At 38.9% G+C, this 23114-nt stretch overlaps 1 protein-coding gene across 1 annotated transcript in view; it reads left to right on the top strand.

Moving 5' to 3' along the window:
* Positions 1-23114, top strand: part of DOCK4 (dedicator of cytokinesis 4) — a 475175-nt gene that overhangs the window by 383364 nt on the left and 68697 nt on the right. The window contains exons 27-28 of the mRNA XM_061197939.1: positions 11179-11273; positions 22007-22082. Coding sequence (XP_061053922.1) covers positions 11179-11273; positions 22007-22082 — 171 coding nt within the window. The remainder of the gene's footprint in view (positions 1-11178; positions 11274-22006; positions 22083-23114) is intronic.

The following is a 23114-nucleotide window of genomic DNA, read 5'->3' as shown; positions in this document are numbered from 1 at the left end:
CTAAAATCTTAGAAGCTGATTGTCCTCAGTCACAGGAATGATGTATCTTCTGTCCGTATTTACTTTTATTTCTCTTCCATCGCTTCAGTTTCTAGACAGCTTCATACATAAACCATCCAAATGGAAGGGTCACTTAACTGCTGGTGAAACCATACTCTTTCTCAGATGGGACTTGAACCCAGCCAAAACTCAGATTGGGACTCGAACCCACGGTCCGGGACTTGAACCCAAGTCACCCTCAGATTGGGACTTAAACGCACGATCTCTGACTTAGGAGGGGACTTGAGCCCACTGTCTTTTTTTTTTTTTTTTTAACAACTTTATTGGAGTATAATTGCTTTACAATGTTGTGTTAGTTTCTGCTGTATAACAAAATGAATCAGCTATACATATACATATATCCCCATATCTCCTCCCTCTTGCGTCTCCCTCCCATCCTCCCTATCCCACCCCTCTAGGTGGTCACAAAGCACCGAGCTGATCTCCCTGTGCTATGCGGCTGCTTCCCACTAGGTATCTATTTTACATTTGAACCCACTGTCTTTTTTTTTTTAATATTTTTATTTATGTATTTATTTGGCTGTGCTGGGTCTTAGTCGCGGCATGTGAACTCTTAGTTGCAGCATGTGGGATCTAGTTCCCTGACCAGGGATCGAACCTGGGCCCCCTGCATTGGGAGCACGGAGTCTTAGCCACTGGACCACCAGGGAGGTCCCGAACCCACTGTCTTTTAATTGAAACTACTCACCTGGTATCAGGACTTACTGAAGCTCAGGTTCTTTTGTCTCAGAAGAGAAAGAAGTCAGCATGAGGCAAAGCGATAGGCAAAGAGTGAGTTTATTAGCATAGGATGCTTGTGAGAGATACAAGCAGGCCAGCAAGGGAGCAAGGCCCCAAGAACAAAGAGGGCTACACTTTTATAATCAAAGAAAAAGTGAGGAGGGGAGAAGACGACCTTCTTCCTCATTTTTGGGTACATGTCAAGGCTTACATCATTAGTTCCTCCTTTGACCCTGTATGGTCTAACCGGGACTGTCATGGCGCTATTTAAATCATATGTGTATTAGCAAAAGGGTATTAACATATACTTAAATATGGTAGTTCATCTCAGATTTTGGTATAATGTCCCCTTTCACCTAGTTTCTTTCCCCTTTCACCTATATTCCTGTCTTAGCTACATGCAGAATGCTACTCTTCAAGGACCATTAATTCCCTGACTTCGTGTAACATGATTCAGATCCCATATCTAGTGTCTTGTGTTTTAACTATCAGGACTTGTGGCTTGAGTGTGCCTGGCCCTTGAATGCACCTGCTCTTCCTAAAAGGTAGTATAGATTGTTGCTAGGTTACTGGATTATTTTGTTGAGTGGTCATTAGCTTACAACAGTCTCCCAGACTTCCTTAAAATTCCCTTCCCTAGTGGGATTGCTAAACAAACTATTTAATTATCCTACTCTATCCCTATCACTTGGGGATGGAGAATTATAAGACAGTGGTTATAGTCATAGTGTAACGTTTGCATGATTACAAGCCTTCATAGTGCCTTAGAGGAAGATTTCTAGATTTTTTTCAATATAGGTAATGCATAGGGATCACTTATCTTTGACTTTTAACTGTTGTATCATCTCAGAAGAATCTTTCAGTTACCTTGGATCAGTTGACAAGCTGAGTCATATGAAACAAAGAATAGGTTTGGACAGATGTAATCTATCTGACAGTTGATTAGCATATGCCCAAGCCTGAAAATATCATGTTTTTCATGCTTATATTTAATCTTGAGTTTAGAATTAAAAATGGATAAAGATCTTAGAACTTACCCACTTACATACAGAAACCCATATGGTTAAAAAGGAAAATAATTGTGCAGTTATTAATTTTCATCACAAGTTGAATATTTAACACAGCTGAGGAACCATTAGGTTTTACTCAAGAAGTCTATGACTTCGTATTTCAAAATTTCACATAGGAAAAATTACATGTTTTCACAGGGCCTGGGAATAAGAAAAAAATAGTAGAAAAGCATAAGCTGAAAAACATGATTTGTTTAATCTAGGTATTGAGTTTTATGCCTTAATATTCACGTTAACAATAATAAAGCAAATGAAAGTAATGAATAAAGTGTTTTATGTGGCTTTCCCTCATTTCAGTCAGCCACACACCTTTTCAAGGGACACATGTTTCCCACTTCAAAATAGCCGGACCTAAAAAAAATAAGAAAAAAACCTGGGCCTTCAGGCCAGGGAAATTTTTTTAACAATATTAATTACTCTATCTGTCCTTCAGATCGAGCAATTCCGACGTACCAAGTGCTACCAGCACTATTGTGTAACCAGAAACAAAAAGGCCAGTTCCTGTAGGAGGAAGAGTCAAACTGGTAATGGGCAGTAACATAGGCAAATGAGAGTGGTGAAGACACAGAGTAAGCACACAGTGCTTTGGAGCATCTAGGAATTGCTGTCAGCCCCAACTCAAGGCTAGAGGAAAACTCCCCAAGGGAGGTCTCAGCTGAGAGCTGGGTGGGAGTGTGCTGTCCGTCTTTGGCTGAGACATTCAGATCTCTCAACTAAAACATCACCTGAATATCCTAACTGACATACCACAGCTGCCATTCCACCTTTATAACGGTTATTAGAATCTGGAATATTTTTGTTTATTTGTTTATGTGTATCCCCAACTCCTAGCTACTAGGTTATAAACTTCTTGATGTCTGAAACGATGGCTGGTTCACTGCTGTATCCTCAGATCCCAGAACTTGCCTAGCATGCTGTAGGCATTCAGGCAACATTTGTAGATTGATAGACCGGCTGTACAGTGTGAGGAAGAGAGATGTAAGACATAAGGCTCTGTGAATGTGCATAGACTTTATTTTGAGGATATTGGAAAACTATGGAGGGTTTTAAGAAGGGACAGACATGATCACATTTGTGTTAAGAAAGACCTATCTGGTTGCACTATTGAATTATCGAATGTTTGGTGAACTTGAGCATTTTCAGTGCATTGGTGAGGGTGGAAGCCAAGATGCCATGGACTGAGGAATTTAAAAAAAAAAAAAAGAAAAAGATATAGTGGATGTAGACAGTGTTTCAAGAAGAGGAGCATAAGGTGTCTACTGAAGGAGAACTTGGGATATCAGAGGAATGTTTATCATGGAGGAGACTTAAACATATTTAAATAAAAATGATCAGAGCTGGTGGAGAGGGAGACATTGAAGATAAAAGAGGTCCTAACTCACAGGGGGAGGTCTCTAAGAAAGCAGCAGGAGGGACCTAATTAGCCTTGACTGGGAGGAAGGACTGACTGGGAGGAAGGACACCTTCCCCAGTGTAAGAATGGAAGGGGGATAACTGGAGTGAAGGCAGACTGGAGGGCATTTATTTTACTAAAGGTTAATTAGTCAGCTGGTTTTAATCTGTATTTTAAAAGTTTAAATACCACCTTTTAACAAGTAAAGTTTTCCTGCTCTCAATTTTCTTCAAAGTCAAGTATCCATATTTATGCTACTGAAATCTATGTTACAAGATTTTCCGAAGATGATAGCACTGGTCTCTAGTCCCTTGTCTGAAATCCTTCTACCAAATGTATTTCAGAAATCAGAATTTTTGAGATTTCAGAAAGATAATATGGCACATATACTGTATAGTATCATATAGCACCTCCAGTAGAATTGGGGGTAGCAACTACAGCTGACCCTTGAACCATGTGTAGTTGAAAATCCACATGTAGCCTAGCGTCAGCCCTCTGTACACGTGGTTCCTCCCTATCCATGTTTCCTCCACATCCATGGCTCTGCATCCACGGATTCAACCAACTGTGGATCGTGTAGTACTGTAGTATTTACTATTGAAAAAAATCTTTGTATAAGTGAACCTGCACAGTCCAAACCCATGTTGTTCAAGGGTCAACTGTATAATCAAACATCTCAGTATTTCTGCAGCTAAATAAAATATTCGCTCTAGGTGGGATAAGTAAAGACTATGAGTAGTTTGGGTCAGGTTTTGCTGCCAAATGGATTATAAACCAAAAATCTTAGAGGACTGTGGGATTTGGGTATTGTGGTAAAGGAACTGACGACCTCAAACAGCAAACATTTATATAGAACTTAGTACATGTAAGGCACTGTTCTAAGAGGCTGATTAATATTAACTCATTTAATCCTGAAAAGAACCCCATGAGGTAAGCACTATTATTATTTTATTGTGTCAGTTGCTTGACTCAGTAAACATTTGTTGAGCACCTTGGCTAGATGTTGGGAATATCAAGACTAATAAAACGATCTCTGTTAATGCCTTAATGTTATCGGGGCATCTAAATCACTGAGTTGTAAATGAGTGTGATATGTATAAGCAACAACAGTGATAATGGCTAACAGTTATGTAGTACCTCCTCAGCCCCACTCCCTCAGCCATGAGGCAGATGCAACGCTAAACTCTTTCCTTGCAGCATCTCATTTCATTACTCCCTGCGATGAAGATTAATACTATCATCATTCCCAAGTAATTGGGAGGGCTAGGAATTCTGTTAACGTCTTAGTTCTTTGCTCAGGCAGCTAAACTCAGCTTTTGCCTAAACATTAATAAACCTTCCTAAATGAAAATCTTTGCTATCAAATTGTATAACATTTCCTTCATCAGCTCTTCAAAAGTAATGAGGTAGTTCTAGTCATGAAGTGAGGACGTCTAAAAAGGCTAAATTGGCAGAGGGAGAGTTTGCGATTTGGGGGGGATTTTTTTGTATCTACATTTAGGTTAGAAATTGAGTAAATAAGGGAATGATCAGTAAGGAAAGGTACAACTTAATAGAGTGATATTAATGAAAAATGATAACTGTTATTGGGATTAGACACTAAAAATCCCACATAACCCTATTGGTTTAAAGTAATAAAGCATATGTCCTCTTTTCCTCCACACACATGTATTCTGTTCCCCAGAGGTAGTTGCTGTTAACACAGAGGGGTGTATCCTCATAGACTATTTTCTATGCTATATCCACACGTGCATTTTTTTAATGGAATCATACTGTTCACACTGGTTGCACGTCTTTTCACACAATAATATACCATGGACATTATATAGCCCAGTACATTATTCATTCTTCTGAATCTCATTATATGATGATCCATAATTTAATTATTTCCCTTTTAATAGGCATTCAGGATGTTTCTGATTTTTGCCATTAGAAAGGATCCTGTGGTGTACATCTGGATACGTATATCTCTATGGATTTGTGCCCTTATTGCTGTAGAATGAATTTCTGGAAGTAGAACTGTTGGATCATGGGATATATACATTTTTTTTTTTTGTAATGAAACTCTCTAGGAGTTAAGCTAGCATTTTATTTATTTATTTATTTTTGGCTGTGTTGGGTCTTCGTTTCTGTGCGAGGGCTTTCTCTAGTTGCGGCAAGCGGGGCCACTCTTCATCGCGGTGCGCGGGCCTTTCACCGTCGCGGCCTCTCTTGTTGCGGGGCACAGGCTCCAGACGCGCAGGCTCAGTAGTTGTGGCTCACGGGCCCAGTTGCTCCGTGGCATATGGGATCCTCCCAGACCAGGGCGCGAACCCGCGTCCCCTGCATTGGCAGGCAGACTCTCAACCACTGCGCCACCAGGGAAGCCCAGGATATATACATTTTAATCTTAATTGATACTGACAAATTATATATTGAGATTTTCAAATTAATCTTTTTTTGGTTGTTCTTTATTCCTAGCATCACTGCTTTTTTTCTCTTCTTATCAATTCAAAGAGAGATTTGGCCTAGCATTTCCCCGTGGGTCTCTAAATCAAAATGAAGGTTGAAAGTCTGTAATTCTCAAGTATCTGCTAAGCCTAGTGCAGTTTTAACTTCATTCTTGCTTGGAGAACCTGGGTGTCTCCAGGGTTACTGTTGGAGTGGCTTCCAGCATCGTGAACAGTAGGCCATTTCTTCTCCTTGGTCCTCAAGTGCTTGTGAGTCACAGCGTCACCTGAAGTGTGTAGGAGCGCGGACCTGAGCGCTGGTCCTCTGCATTATTTCCTTCCTTCTCTAGAACATGCCATTATTTTAGAAATGAACAAAAGCAAAAACTAAGCAGTGATTAGGGTTTTTTTTTCCCTTCTTCTGTAGTCAGTAATGTTTTATTATACACCTACCTTCTACTGGGGCCATATCCCTGGCATTTTATGTATATAGAGAGCAGTAAGAGTCCTCTTTTTTGTTGATTGTGACTTCATATAGAACTGTGGGGATCTTGCTCTAAGCATGAGAGTGTACATGTTCTGGGAGTTATGTACAGCATTATTATTACCTTTCATTGTCTCCCTTATACTGGCCCACTAGCTTTCAACAATCATGTCTGATCAAGTCTCAAGCCAACTTTAAAACTCTGAGGACTTTACATTAACTGCAGGACAAAGTCCAGTCTTTTCGTCAAGTCTTCCTTATCTTCAGTCTACCTTCCATCCTCGTCCTCCATCCCTTTCCAAATACCTTTCATTCCAGTCACTTAAGATTACTATGATTACTTGTATATTCCTAACAAACCATATAGATAATTTTTAATTCCTCTGGATCTTTTTTTTTTTTTTGTCTACCTGAAATGCCTATTCTACCACCACCTCACTTCCATTGCCTAATTTGTACCCCGTTAATCCCTTCCCTGGTTTCAGCTTCTGCTGTAAAATCCGCCCCAGGTATCACTTTTTTTAAATGAAGCCTTCATAGACTACAGTCCCCCTCTGTGACAGCATGTGCAACAATGCATGTTATTATTTGTTGTTTCCTTGTATTCTTGATGACTATGGGCTCTCTGAGAGTAGGGGCTCTGTCTTTGTGTCCTAAGCACAGAGCCTGGAACATTAAATCTTTGTTGAATGAATCAACCCTCATAATAAATGTCTGCCTGCTTCAGAAGCCATCTTTTTCCATACAGTTATTTCAACTTGTAGTCTTTATTTTATTACAGAAAAATAGTTCTATAGTTCTTAAGGATTGAGGACCATTTGAGAGTTATTTTTGCATAATGTACTTAAATAGTCAATTTTAAGGATATTAGTTTCAATGTGATAATGATTATTAACACTCTTTAATTGAATTCAGACCTTGCATCAAGGGTGTTACACATTTGAAATTTGTGGCAAAATTTTAAAATAAGATTGACTATAGTCTAAATCATAAGTAAAGGAAATGTGTATCTAGAAGACTCTGTCCCATTCATTGCTCTTGACATAAGGAGACAGTGTCCCGGGCTGTCTACGTACCTCATGATGCTTTTTTTTCCCAAATCTCTTAACTCAAGTTTCATGATCTCAAAAGGCCTCCTTCTGTGCCTCCCCAGTTCTGTTTCATACACCTGATTTCTATCTGTGCTATTCTAATACTATAGTACGTGTAAACACAAAACAATGTGTTATATATTGTAGTCAGAAAATCTTTGTAAAACCGGAATTTGATCCTCTTACATGTCTGCATGAAACCCCTCAGTGTCTCCACATTGCCCTCAGGCTGCTAAATTTCCAAACTGCTTACCAGGGAAAAGGTATGAGATTTATTTACCTTGTATTTATTTATTTACCTTTGATTGGTCCCTATTTATCATTATCTTTCTATCTATTTATCTATCCATCTTTTTTTTTAATTTTTTTTTAAATTTTTGGCCATGCTGCAAGGCATATGGGATCTTAGTTCCCCACCCAGGAATTGAACCCACGCCCCCTGCATTGGAATGCGTGAGTCTTAACCACTGGACGGCCAGGGAAGTCCCTATCCATCTTTTATTTATCCCTACTTACCTACCAGCCCCATTTCTTGCCACTCCCCTTTGCAGCCCAGGCAACCTCTGTCTTGAGTCTTCGGCTTGGAGGTGCCCATCCCTCTGTGTGGAATACCTGGCCCTCAGATTTATCCTAGTTTGTACCACGTGTGTAAATAGATTACCATTCATCTCTCCCACAAAACTCTGAGCTCCAGGAAGGCAAAGGTCACATTCAACTAACTTAACTCTGGTGTGGCATGTTGCAGGCACTCCATACATATTATTGCATGAATAAATGAAAGAGTATATTTTACCCCACTAGGTGTCCCTAGCATCTTACACAGTGCCCAACACATATTAAAGGACCCGATATTTATGAATGAATAAATGTTAATGATAATGTAACATCATAACAACTGCTCCGGCTTTCTTTTCTATTTGGATGTGAGACTTTTTATTGTTTTTGAAGGTTTTCGCATGAACGTTCTTACTTGAACCTCTTACACTGCAGAAAAAGTGTTTCTGTGAAGTAGCACCTCCCTGTTTGTTTGTTTTTATTTTGAACCCTTATTTGAATAATTACCAGGAATACAGTTAAGTAACCATGTTGTGCTATTTGAAGTAAACAAACAGAAAAGAAACTGCTCCCAGGCGGCCAATTTTGAAATGGTGGCATATGAAATACTTATTTCTGTGTGCTGTCCAAACAGGAATATTATTGCAGCAGTGTTCTTTTTCTAGATTATAAAAAGAATCTGTTATTTAGTTATCGTTATGTGTGCAAAATAATTTCACATATCTATGCAGAAGTTCTTGTTTAGTGAAATAATCAGAGTTGAAAAGTACTCAGAACAGACAAGGAAATACCATTGTATTGGGGGAGGAAAGGGAGGGGATGCTGAATCTAGCGTTCAGGTCTTAGTGCTTTAAAACATTGGAACTGAGTTTGAAATGTAACCTGTCGCGTGGCAGCTGACAAGAAATACTTGCTAAATTACATGTAAGTACCACAGTGGAAGGTGTTTGTGTTACCATCTGCTAAAACATTAGCCTACAGTTGAGAAATAAGAAACATGTTTGCATACTGTATGAATAGATAGGTGATCATATTAATTATTTTTAATCTTCTCTAACTACAAGGGACCTTAAAGCCCCCGCATTATAAAGCCTCAGAGCTCAGTTCCAGAGAGGTTAAATAAGTTACCAAGGTCACTGAGCCAGTTAATGACAGAGGCAGGATTAAAATCTAGATTTCCTGATTCTCAGTATAATGTTCTTTTATTTTCATTGTAAGGTTTCTACAAATGAATGTCTTTGGTTCTGTAAAGGTAGATGAAGCTTAGAAAGCTACTTGAGACACTGAAAAGTTTTCTTCAGGGAAATAAAGGTTGATGTCAATACATAAGCATTGGCACAAGGTCCCATGTTGGCATGCCTTTTATTATATTTTGTGAGATAAATGGGAATAGGAAAATGAGACGGTACAGAAACAGGTTGTCTGTCTCCAATCTTATACCTGGAATAACGTCACCTTTGTCCCCTGCACTACAAAAGAATGATCCAAGTTGCTAGCCCAGAAGATAGATATCTTGCCTCCTGCCACCAATTTTTCAGCCAATTTTTTTCTCTGTGCAATGGACATCACACTCTCCTATTTCCCACCGCGAAGGGTGCTGCCTCCAATTTCCAATTCCGTTAAAAGATTGGAGGAGAAAAGATGAAACATCAGTATTTTAGAATTTATTTAAACTATTCCTAAGTACTTGTAGACTGTGAAGAAACAAGCGACTCACCACCTTCATGATTGTTTTCTTTAATATCTATCTAAGCAAATGCAACAAGACAGGAAACTAAAGTGAGCTGTTAACACTTTGAAAGGTAAATGCAAACATCATTTTTCTCAGGGATTATATGTGTTCATGTCTGGGAAACTCAAAAGAATCAACCGGAAAACCGTTTGGAATAAGTTTTAGAAATGCATTAAAAAGGGCTTCTCACAGTTTTAGTGTGCTAATGACCTCCTATCCCAAGGGAGGGCTAGAATGGGAGGTGTTTCCCAAAATTATCTGACCCGTAGTAGAATACATTTGGGAAACTGGTGATTCTGACAACACAGGGAGGATCTGTCTGGCCATTTAAAGAAAGATGACCTACTGGGCATGTTTCCACATGGCACGTACTACACATCAACGTATGTGTGCTGATGCCAAAGAAGCTAAAATAAATTCTTGTCAAAATATTTATGGGTTTGATCAAAGCTGTTAGAATATGTAAACACACACACACAGCTCCCAAATGTTTCTTAGTTTTCTAGATTCTATCTTTCTGTCTTCTAATGGTATGAGTGACAATCGTAATCTTATATTCAAGCAGCTTACGTGTTTAACATAATGTGTTGTTGGGTTTGATAAATAAAACTCTTGTGTTTGGGGTGTTTTTTCTAAGCAAAACCATAGTGTTGCCTTCAATCAGATTGTTAAATATATTTTCCTAGCAGTACTTAAGTTACAAAAAAAATTTTAAGTTTTCTAGTTAATAAATCTAAATGATAGCTAGATTGAGCCAATCTCTTTTTGAGTAGGGCAAGCTCCATTTTATTCATTACCTGCGGTGTGTTATCTTCTTGATTCCTTGTTAAGTATAATGTGCTCCAGCACTTTGGGCCTATCTCTTGTAACGTTTTAAGAAATGATATTTCCATGCCTGACTGTAGCTTCTTGTCAAGAGTGTTTCCAGGTGATCAGTTTAAAGATAACATCTCTGTAAATACCACTCCCCCTGGTATGGCATCTCTGTGAAGAATACCTTGACACTCTTAGCTTCTAAGGACTTGTCACTGGGCTCAGCTTAGCGCACATCCGTTATTTCTATTTATTCTGCATAGGACCCTCAGATTCTATAAACCTGCATGCATCCCATTAATACTGCATCTTCAGAATGCCCTCTAAGAAACATGGGTTTTTGCTTAAGATGCTTTTTAATGAACATAAAATCATCTTAAGCAAAAAATTTCTAAATTTTGGCACCCATTTAAAGGAAAGCAAAATCGAACCAGGACTATTTACAGTTCTCTTGAGTTGAAAAGTTCTGAAGTTTAGGACACTGTAATAGAAGAAAGAAAATATATTTCCCTGCTAATCTTCTGTTAACTAGTTTTCCATTTTATTTCTAAAACCTAAATTTTTGGAGCTTGTGAAGAAAACCCAAAAGTCATTTCCACTGTGCATGAGAAAGAGAAGGAAAAAGGAACATTTGGGAAGGGTAGCAAACCAGCTGGGTGCTAAGAATGGGAAGGGTAATTATTCCCTCTCCTGGGTAAACTATTGAAGTAGGGCTCCCTTCTCTGTAATTGCTTTGGAAATGGTAACAACAGCACTGTATGTGTGTGTGTGTGTGTGTGTGTTGACAGTTATAATAACTCAGTAAAATTGTCTCTTTCCTCCTTACCCAAGGATTTCCTGCTGCAGATATTTACTGTGTTCCGAATATTGATACGCCCAGAGATGTTTCCAAAGGACTGGACTGTCATGCGCTTGGTGGCTAACAAGTAAGACATTTACATTGATAATAATTGCAGCTCATTGCATAGGGGGAGAGGAGACTGCAAAACAGTCTTTTCACTTTGATCTCAAGTTTGAAACCTCCAAATCCTGGAGTTCTTTTTCTTTGCCTCTGAATTAATTTCTCACTCGTTTTTTGGGTTGTTTTTGCTTGTTTATTTTTTGTTTTTTTTTTTTTAATGATTACTATTTGTTTTAAATAGGTAATATATTAACGTAGTTCAAAATCAAACAATATAACAGAGTATGCCTTGAGAAGTCCCCCTCCCATTACCTTAGTTATCACCTACCCCCAGCCTGAAGTAACCATTTTATTAGTTTCTTGCATGTCCTTCCATTGTTCCTGTATGCAGGGCCTAGCAGGTAGCACAGTAGGTAAACTCTCCTGCACATCTCTCTTTCACTTAAAAATCCTGGCAGTCTTTCCAAATCAACACGTAGAAAGCTCCTCATTCATTTATGGTTTCTTTTTCTTTTGTAGCTGTATAATATTCTATTGACTAGATGTACCATAGTTTATTTAACCAGCCCGGTTGCTGGACACTTGAGTTGTTTCTGATCTTTCTTAATTCATTTTAACTCAGCAGAATCCATTAAGCATCTCCCATGTGCTGAGCACGGGAATAAGATCTGACCCTTGAGTGGGACACATGAAGACTGAAGATCCTGTTATACACCTGAGAAATGTGACCGGCAGAAGGCTGAAATAGTGCTCTGAAGGAAGTTCAGAACTAGATACAGACATATGGGAAGTTGCTGATGTAAAAGTGAATCTCTGAGAGTTGATTAGATTAGCTTGTATTAAGCATATCGGGGGGCGGGGGAGGTAAAATGATCTGAGGTCAATACTTGGATGAATAGGAGTCAGGAAAGGAGAGTAGGGGATGGTCAGAGTGGCAGGAGCTGTTCCTGGAGGGCACAGTGTCATAGATTTATCTGCTGTCACACTTCTTGCCTCTAGTATCTCAGGATACAAAATGAAGATGAAGTTTTTTTAGGAAAGTGGCCTGATCTCCACACTTGTAGTTTACCCTATTTCATAAGCATTCTTTCCTTCAAGCCCACATTTGCCTGCCTCTCCTTCTTCCTTTTCTCCCATCCCCAACACTCTCATGCTTAGGGTGAAGGTTAGATTCTCCAGGTATCTATTCATAGGCCAAGGACGCTGTATGTCCTCCCCAGATGCCCAGATATGATGGTGGTAACAGCCTCAGGAAAATAGGGTTTGATTTTGATTAGATATGCCTAATATGGCTTCTGCTACAGTATACATTTATAAACGGGGAGGTGTTAAAATGCTGTGTTAAAAACTTGGTGAAGTAACAAACAGTATAATATGGCATATTATATTTTACATAAGTACAGAAACAGCTTTTCCATTTTGAAGACTAATTGAGACTCCTGAAATAGCTCTCTTTAGAGTTTAGCATATTTAGTTTGATATCTGTGAGTAGAATCAAATCTCTCTTCATCTGGATGTCCAGATGCTACAGATTTAAGTGGGAGCCGTTGGTCATGTATCTGGCCTTATTACCAAAGAGCAAATATTCCGGGTACCTGGCAAGGGCTATGGAGTGGTCCAGGGAGCCACATGGGAAGGGGTCCAGGCTGCTGACATCATCATCATACAGCATCATCGTTTGGTCATTCTGCCTGCCCTGTGTGCAGAGGGGTATTTTGACTTGAATTAGAATTTTCAGTGAGGGACTTCCCTGGTGGTGCAGTGGTTAAGAATCCGCCTGCCAAAGCAGGGGACAAGGGTTCGAGCCCTGGTCCGGGAAGATCCCACATGCTGCGGAGCAACTAAGCCCGTATGCCACAACTACCGAGCCTGCGCTCTAGAGCCCGTGAGCCACAACTACTGAGCCCACGTGCCACAACTACTGAAGCCCGCACACCTCGAGCCCGTGCTCCACAACAAGAGAAGCCACCGCAATGAGAAGCCCGCACACCGCAATGAAGAGTAGCCCCCCCTCGCTGCAACTAGAGAAAGCCCACGTGCAGCAACAAAGACCCAACGTAGCCAATAAATAAATTAATTAATTAAATTGAAAAAAACCCAGCAGCTGTTATTAAAAAAAATAATTTTTTTTAATTTTCAGTGGCAGAAATTCAAACTGAAAGTAAATTTAACATTTTGTTCCTTTTGTACAAAGGCGGTGCTTGAGCTTCTGAAAACCATGACAACCATGTGGCTTTTGATATGAAATGCCATCTCGCTCTGCCCCACCTAAAAATCTCTACTCCATTTAGGAAGACTTTATGGTCACATGAGTGGGTAGCAGACTTGGAAGTCTAGATTCTGTTTTTAAGTAAACATATGATGTTCAAGATTTTCATCTAAATAGGAACATGATTTTGTTAGAGATGAGCTCTGTGTAATGCATTTAAACAGAAGATTAGTCCCATAGCAAACCCAAGAAAAAAGGCCATAAGCATTTGCTGAATGCAATAACATCATTCCATTGCCACCCAAGTCAGTGCTGATAGGAATCTGGCACTACTTTTCCACTGGCGCTGACTGGATGTGGCAGATCCAACCTAGTTCACAGACAGGACTCCAGGGCCTGGTGAAGCACCTGCCAAGTTGGAACAGACCACCTGCTCTTTGCTGTTCAGTTTCCCTCTCCTCTCCTCATTTAACTGCCATAGCCATTTCCCATTCAAATTATGAAAGCCTGTGGGATCTTTCTTGTGCTATAAATGCAGTGTAGTTCAGAGATAAGCCTTTAGCTATTTGTGCCTTATCTGTAAAAAATATTAACCTCAATAATATTGGTAGAAAAATAAATTTCTGAAAGATGTTAAAGATATTTTAAATATGTTAAAGAGCACACACCAGAAAGAAAAAGTTTTTACTTTGTTAAACTGTATAGAAGCAAGTTGCAGAAGCTAGATCTAGGTCCCTGTAGTTGACCACCTTTTCTTCCATGATACTAACTTTCTTAGACAAATATTTGATAAGGACCCCTCAAAGAGGCATTTCAACCTAAACTCCCACTTTTACTACCCACTTGTTTGCTTAATACGTGTCAAATTGATAGTAACTGGCCGAGAAGTCACCATTGCCCTACGCTTGAACTCAACGGAATAGCTCATCCTGCAAAATATGTTATTTTGTGTGCTGGTCCTTTCTTCCTGTGTTTTCAAGTCAGTTAAATGCCCTTAACTTTCTTCCATCAACTGTGCTGTCCCAAATCCTGTAGCTTCTCTGCTTTATGTGAAGTCCTGCCAAAAGCTGTGACTACAGACACCTGGCAATTAGTATGGTCTTTTGTTTATTTCTACCTGAATGTCTCACATTGTGTAACATAGTAAGTGCATCCAGGCTAAATTTCACAAGGATAAGAAACTTGACTTCTGCCTGCTTGCAAAGCTCTATTGTGCCTGTCCACTGTAATTTCTTGGTAGGATGAGGACAGCTGCTCAATCTGAGAAAGAGAACATAAGGGAGATGAAAATTAAGTACCAAAAATACAGGACACTTTGAGACAAGCTTCTCTCCACCCCCTTCCATACACATTGCAAAATACAGTACAAAAATAAAGTTACAGCTTTATACATATTTTCAAGGAGATAAATCTTGTAACAGACTTACTTACAGAGAAGAGTAAAAACTCCCTGGCCCTGCAGTTGAAATTTCAGGCCCTTATTTTGTTTATCTTGTGTGCATTTGGCTTCAAACATACTTTTTTGTGTGTGTTTTTTTCCCACCAAACACTGGTTTAGCTGATTACTGCCTTCACCAGTTTAGCATTCAAATGAGATCTGTGTAGCAAATAAGTGATTTATTGAATCAAAGATTCTTAGGGAAGGTCATCCATTCATTCTTTGACCCATTCATTCAGTACATATTTTCCAGTGCCTAACGTGTAAAAATAAATGTCATAGAGATAAAAAGAGCAGTTCTATGAGAGGGGTTATGAAAGGAACTGTGTTCTGGTCTAGGATAGGAGGAGTTTTTTTGAAGGAGTGAAACTTGAGCTGAAATCTAAAGCAGGAGTTAATAGGCAGATAGCAAAGGAAGACTGTTCTTATCAGCAGGAATAGCATATACAAAGGCCCTGTGGTCAGAGTGAAGATGGCACATTCAAGGAGCTGAAAGACTGTGTGGCAGAAATGTGAGGAGGGAAGGAACCAGTAAAAATGAGGTTGGAAGAAGACAGGGTCCAGATATTAGGGGGTAGAGAGACAAGAGAGAAACCAGGAAGGACCAGTTAGGAGCTTAATACAGCAGTCCAGGTAAGAGATGATGATGGCTTGAATAGGTGGATTGCAATGAAGGTAGTGAGAAGATCGATTTTGAAGACAGAGATGATAAGACTTGCAGATGACTGGCTGTGGGCAAGAGAGAAAAAAATTTGAAGATGGCTCTAAGAATTTTGGCCTGAACAGAAGGACAAATGGTGGTGCCTTTCACTTAGATGGAAGATACTGAGAGAGGAGCGGCATTAGGAGTGGGAGAGGTGAGGAATCCTGTATTGAACAGAAGTTTGAGATGCTCTTAGATACCGAAGTGGATATGTAGGAGAAGAAGCTGGACATGCTTGTATGGAGCTCAGAGAAGAAGTCAAGGCTAGAGACATACATTTGAGAGTCATTAGCATTGGGTAGTATTTGAAGCCATCAAACTGAATGAGAGCACCCTAGAAGAAAGTATAGATTGAAAAGAGAAGACTACTTAAGCCTGGGCCCTGGAACATGCCAACCATTCAAAGGTCAGGATGTTGAGAAGCAACCAGCAGCAGAGACTGAAAAGGAGTAGCCTGTGATGTAAGATGAGAACCAGAAGGGTATAATACCGTATGAGGAACATATTTCATGAAGGAAGGAGTATCAAGAGCTGCTGGGAGGTTGGAGGATGAGGACTGACAATTATCGCTGGGATTTGGCAATGCAGTGTGACCTTGACAAGTGCTGTTTCATGGAGTGGTGGAGATGAAAGTCTTATTAGAGTGAATTTGAGAACAGATGGGAATTGAGAAAGTGAAAGCAATAATTATCAGCTCTTTAGAAGATTTTGCTGTAAAAGGGAGCAGAGAAGTGGGGCTATATCTGGAAGGAGATATGAGGACTAGGATTCATTTCTAAATATGGAATATTATGCATGTTGGTTTACTGATAGGAAGGGCACAGAAAAGAGAAATATTGATGGTGCTAAAGAAATCAGGCCCAAGTGAAGGAACAGTGTCCTTGGGTAGGCAACTAGGGATGAGATCAAGTAAAGTATTTCTCATTGTGCCTGTCTGAGAACAGCTTTCCTAAGGGGGTGGCACCTGTCCACCATCAACTTGCACTGGAAACTAAATCAACTGCGTAAGCATGTAGTTTAGTTCAGCTGACATTGTTTTTTGTGGTGAGACTTTCTCAATGAAGGAAGCTCACCACACTCAGAGTAGCACTGATCTAGTGCACACAAGGAAGCTTGGCCTTAGCTAGGAGCATTGATACTTTATCCATAGTAATAGGAAGGAAGACGGAGTATGTGATACTGACCATGAAAAGTTTTATGTTAGAGTAGCTGATCTGTTGAACACCCATTGTACTATTGTTTTTTGTTGATGGTGGTGTTTTTCTATTAGGGTAATTATCTTTAAACGCTTTTACTGTCCAGGAGGAAAGATAGTGATTTTTATCAAAACTATATATTACTAAGATGAATGTACCAAAAACTTCCATAGTTATAGCAAATATTTACACAAGAATTGCCTGCACACTGCATCTCCAGGTGAGTTGTGAGGAGCTGGTAGAGAGAATGAATACATGAGGAAAGGCAAGAATACATTAGGGTTTAAGCCTAATAGGTCAAAAAAACTGAGGCTGTTGTTACATGAGTGATTTTTTGCCAATACTGCCCAGAGGAGGAGGTCAAGGAATTTTTAAAAATTCTTCCATTTCAATTCTTATTCAATCTTTTTTTTTTTTTTTAATAAATTTATTTATTTGTTTTTATTTTTGGCTGTGTTGGGTCTTCGTTGCTGCACGCAGGCTTTCTCTAGTTGCGGCGAGCGGGGGCTACTCTTCGTTGCGGTGCGCGGCCTCTCACTGTCGTGGCTTCTCTTGTTGCAGAGCACGGGCTCTAGGCGCGCAGGCTTCAGTAGTTGTGGCACGTGGGCTCAATAGTTGTGGCTCACAGGCTCTAGAGCACAGGCTCAGTAGTTGTGGTGCATGGGCTTAGTTGCTCCGTGACATGTGGGATCTTCCTGGGCCAGGGATCGAACCCGTGTCCCCTGCATTGGCAGGCGGATTCTTAACCACTGCGCCACCAGGGAAGCCCCTCTTATTCATTCTTTTTACCTCACCCACACTGCATGCTTCCTTCACCGAAAGCAAAATTACTGATCTTTTTCCTTCTTCCCCATTTTGGCAGATTCTGTGCCCTCCACTTGGAGTGCCTTTCTCCATCAGCTTTGCCTGTCTTAATTTCAGTCTCTTCTTCAAAATATCTATAGAAAAGTATATAAAGTTCTACAAGCTTTACATTTTATAATTATCTAGTACAGCAAGTAATTATCACAAAGCATAGATTTCAATACAGGTTTGAGGCTATAGTCATTCAACAAACACTGGGTTAGGCCCTTGGTGATGCAGTGTTTAACAAGGACAAATTCCCCAAATGTCATTGCTCTCCAAGTTCCAACCGTTGTTTGTCTTCTCTTCCATCTGTAACACCAGACCTCAGAGTGAACTGTCACGTGCATCAGAATCACCTGGCTGGGCCCCAGTGTGATCTCACCAAGCCATAGGCGCTGGTGAGGCCCTAAAGTCTTACGTGTCCTTCAGGTGCTGCTTATGTACTGACATTTGAGGACCACTAGCTCAGATCAGTTTCCCTGATGGCTGTCCAGGATGCTTATCTGCCCTAAATGTCTTTGTGGTGATTTCTTCTGCCCTCTTAACCCGCCAGGTTGTAGGGAAGTTGTCGTACTCCAAATTTAGATCTCCATAGTTTTTCAGTGCACAAGCATCAGCCTTGTTGATGCCCGGTTTATCCAAAAGGTGCTTCTCTCAATCCATTTATAATTTATGGAGATGGGCTTTTGCTTCAGCAGATTATCAGGTTGGAGTAGTTTTCAAAAGGACAGTTTATAGGAGATGAGGTTTCTATAGGAGGGATAGCGTTGCTTAAAAAATACTTTCTAAATGCCAGGAATGAAGTGGCAACTGGAAAACTTGAAGAAAGAGCTTTGATTTCTTGTGCGCCAGTTTCTCTTGTATGTATACATTTATCATGCTGTGCCATAGATTAGGGTTGTCAAAAGTGATCCTTATGCCTGCATTTCTATAGCAGACATCAGTATTTTGACCATTTGTAGTAAAAGATTGCAAAGGCTTTCTTAGCTATTGAGTTGGAGCACTGAGATTTAAAATGTTCCCATATTCAGAAACTGAGTCATGAGTAAAAGAGTAAAACCAAAGGAGCCACATGGTTTTGGATAAATTAGAACAAGTAAAGAAAAATCCTTAAACACTACAGGTATCCACTACAGTGAAGGAGTAATAATGTATATATGCCTTTATCTGGCTTGGGGACCTGTGTGCCAGGAAACTATCTTAGTGCTGAGACATAAAAAGCTTTGGGAGCTGCCTCTGTGACTTGGGTTGAATGTTATGAGCGTAAATGAAAAGCAATTGAAGTAGAGTCATTTTAAGATCTTTCTAGCCCTGAGAAGTCTTATTTTTGGAGGTCTTACCCTTCATCATATCAAACATTAAATAGACCCACATGCCACATGCCAAAATGAAAAGCAATTTCTACAGTTTGCTTTTTAAATTATTGGCCTATGGAGTAAATCATTTAATTCCAATTACCTGTGATTTCTCAGCACTTCTGTATACTTAGGAATTCTTGTTAAGTTATAAAAAGTAACCTCTAATTTTTTCAATATAAAAGAAGTTGCATGAATATTAAATTAGACAATTAATGAAAATGATAGTGTTGCATTCTGTGGACATGTTATGAACCTTTTTTTAGTTTTTATTTTGCAGTTTTAGTTTTTGATTCCATAACACTTTTTCAGGGCTCAATATTTTCCAAAGGCCCTGTGCCCTGTGCCTCTTGTGCCTGATGATAAAGCAGCCTTGATAAGATAAGAGGTTGAGGTGTTCAATCCAGAGCAAGGATGCAAGGCCCATTAAAGAACCACAGTAGTCATCGGCGTAAAATTCTAGAAGGCAGGAGAATGTGAAGCAGTGTTGTTTGGAATGTGCTTCTGACTCAGACCTCTCTAGAGCCTTGCTCTTCAAAGGGTGGATTGTGAATCAACAGCATTAACGTCTCCTGGAGCTTGTTAGGAATGCATAGCCTCAGGCCCTATCCCAGGCCTGCTGAATCATAATCTGCATCTTAACTAGATTACCAGGTACCCATGAAAGTTTGTCTCACTTTTAAAAGTCTAGAACAGTGTTTCTCAGTTTTGGGTGTACATAGACTCTTCGGGGAGCTTTACCAATCCTGATGTCCAGGTCGCACCCCAGTCCAGTTATTAAATCTCTGGGGGTGTGATCCTGACATCTGTGTTTTTAAAGCTCCCAAGTGATGCCAGTGAGTGGCCAGCTTGAGACTCACGGGTCCTTCATAAAGCCGGAGAGGCCCCATGTTGTTTACCAGCAAGCACAGTTCAAGAAGCTGTGGATTTTGTATGTGTGTTTGGGACCCAGCATATAAATAACAAGAGAGTAATCTTTGCCACGGAATAATCTCTCTCACTTGGAAGATTGAGTTTGGTGGCTCCTTTCCGGAGCATTGGGCCCAATAACCCAAATCCCAGATATGTCATGTTTCACTAACACTAGAGGTATTGTTTCTGAACAACAATCCAAGCTAGAGTTGTGGGCCAGAAGGTGGTTTTTGATGTAAAACTCAGGTGTAGTGGCACTGTGTGTGTTTCTCCATTGGATGTCAAAGCAGAACATTTAAGGAGGCAAATTTTTCTTTTTTAAACTTAGAAGCTGACACAACATTTTTAATCAACTAGGCTCCAATATAAAATAAAAATTTTTTTTTACATTAAAAAAAATAAATAAATAAACTTAGAAGCCTCACAATTTACTAGATGCTGGGCAAAGAGTCCCTTCCTTGCCTGATAGCATTTCATTTTCTGACAAGTAGGCTTTAGTTTCATATAGTAAGATTTGAATTAACTTCTTGGGAAACTTAATCAGTTACCATTACTGATTTCACCAGTGTCTATGGACAATTGCCACTTTATACACCTGTTACTTGCAGGTGATTTGTCTCTTTGATAGGAAATTCACTGTTGATATCTGCCATTTGAGGGGGGAGAAGAAACCACAGGACTTCTCAATCTCATGGGCTTTACTTATACTTAATTTTCATAGGGTGATTCACTGAAAGATGTAAATGACATCTAAAAGGCACATGTATGTAACACAGTGCTTGCTCATGGTAGAGCAAATGCCCATGAAATTGGTGATTTTCTTCTCTTTCCTCTTCTTACCTTGCGCTTCCACATTCAACCATCCAACTCCTTAGCCTCGTTAATCCTCTCCTGCCCCACAAGGAGACTATAATAGTGAGTTTTCCAGCAGATTACAATAATGAACATTTAAGTTCTTCAAAGACTATAAATATTCTTCTAACTATTAAATACTCTTCTAATCTATATTTTACCAGTAGGACAACCAAGGTGTGAGGTTGGTGGGGTTGTTTTGTTTTGTTTCATGTAGTTTTACCTAGGGTCAGACAGCTATATCCTTCAGTTACAAATCCCGTAATGGGAGCTGGGCTTTCATCACATCACAAGCACTTCCTTATGCATGCATCTTGAAAAAGGCCAAAGAGGTTTTAAAAATCAATCATTTATACATTGGTGCTTGGTTTTGGGTGGTTTGGGGAGTGACCTATCTTGTTTCAATATAATGCTATATGTAACATTAAATGAACCATTTGGAAATACATTCAATTTTGAATATATACTCTTGTAGCTGTAAAAAGGAGCAGATTTTGAACGAATTGGATAAGTCAAGAGTTAACCAAGAATACTCACCAAATCTTCCTTTTTTAATCTCCCTAACAAAATACATATGACTATATAGGCCCCCTCTGACAGGCTTTCCCTAATTTCTCCAGCTCAGAGATGCCCCATTCTCTAAATTGCTGTAACACTCACTGTCAGTTTCACATAGCTTAGTACTGGGTTATAGACAATTTCACAGTCTGTAATGGTTTCTTTAGTGGCAATCTTGTCACCATGAGAGAAGGAATCTGACTTCCATAGCTCTTATATGCCCCCTAACACCTTAAACGGGAGAGAGCAGGAGAAGATATCTAATAAATACTCAATGTGGTCTGTCGTTTTATCCTATCCATTTCATCTTTGGGCTCCATCTCTTTTTCTGTATTTTTTAAAAGTCTGACTTTCTTCCATGTTAATAAAATATAGAATATTATAGGTTTATTAAATCATTTTTGCTTTGTTTGGACATTTACAAATTACAAAACATCAAGATATTAATATAATTCTGAGTCATATGAATTCATAGATTTTTCTGCATATCATTTCAGTGATGGATTTCTTTTTCTTCTTTTTCTTCCTGGGCATCTGTTCTCTTTTTTATTTCAAATATGAATTATCCAGTATTGTTCCACAGGCTTACTGAAGGTTTTCTTCTGTCTTAGTTACTTTATTCTTGCCTGATAAATGATTTTCACTAACGTGATGTTTCCAACTTAAAATGTATTCTCTTTTATCACTAGCGTTATTATTACAACAGTTCTGTACCTGTCAGATGCACTTCGTAAGAACTTCTTAAATGAAAACTTTGATTATAAGGTGAGTATCCATTTAGATGACTATCCTACTTGGGCTAAAAGGTTTCACATTGTCCCTCAGGAAATTCCCTCAATTATTTTCTTTCTCTTAGTAGTAGAGAAATAAAGTTATTCTGTCTACCTCAAATTAATCTTGGGCCATATTAGTTTCAATTATGAATAATGTTAGAAGAGTTTTTCATTATATTTTTGAACAAGTTAGATGTATAAATATGTTTATCAACCTTGTGGAAATCATAGTGCTTAAGAGGAGAGAAAGTTCTTTATTGTTACTGTAAGTTTTAATTCTTGTTCTTTTTGATCCCCATGCATGCATGACAAAAAGAACTTAGAGCATAATGTTTTTAAGACATCTTTTAAAATAGAGTTTATATGAAGAATGTATTTACAAAGTAAACCCTTTAGTTCCTTTACTTCTCCTTCTTCCCATTTTTTAGAATGAATTGTGAAAAGAAATAAAAAATGAAAGATTAGTAAGATTCTTTAAGACAGATCTCTATGTAAGTCTACAATGTAATGTGATATGCCTGGGTCTCTAAGAATTCTCAATACACCATTTTTAAAATGGGAAATGATAAATAAAAATGGGCAGTGCCTATCCTGGTTTCCCTTCTTAGTGGTGTTTTATGTTTTTTACATCTTTGTTTCTTATTCTTTTAAAAATAACCTCTTTTATATTAAACATTTAATAAAATGTCCTTATCAGTAACTATAGAAACCAGTGAATTTTAATGGTTCCATAATATGTCTTTATACTTTACAATAATCAAAGTATGAAAATTTCATAATCACAGTGCTACTTTTTAATATTCAAGTTGTTTCTACTGTTTTATTCTTATAAATTACTTTTTCTGTGTATTCTTACAAAATAAAAGTTGGCATATATTCCTAGTTATTTCTTTGGATAAATATTTTTAAGTGAAAATATTGTTAAAGACTGTACCAATTATATTTGATTGCCTATATGTACACCAACACTAGAAGAGACAATTTTGGGGGGCAATTTGATAAAGGGAACAATTTTTTTTTGCTT

Source organism: Eubalaena glacialis, chromosome 8 (genome assembly GCF_028564815.1).
Source record: "Eubalaena glacialis isolate mEubGla1 chromosome 8, mEubGla1.1.hap2.+ XY, whole genome shotgun sequence".
In the NCBI taxonomy this organism is placed as follows: Eukaryota; Metazoa; Chordata; class Mammalia; order Artiodactyla; family Balaenidae; genus Eubalaena; species Eubalaena glacialis.
The sequence above is the reverse complement of the archived record's forward strand: the minus strand, read 5'-3'. Positions and strand labels throughout refer to the sequence as shown.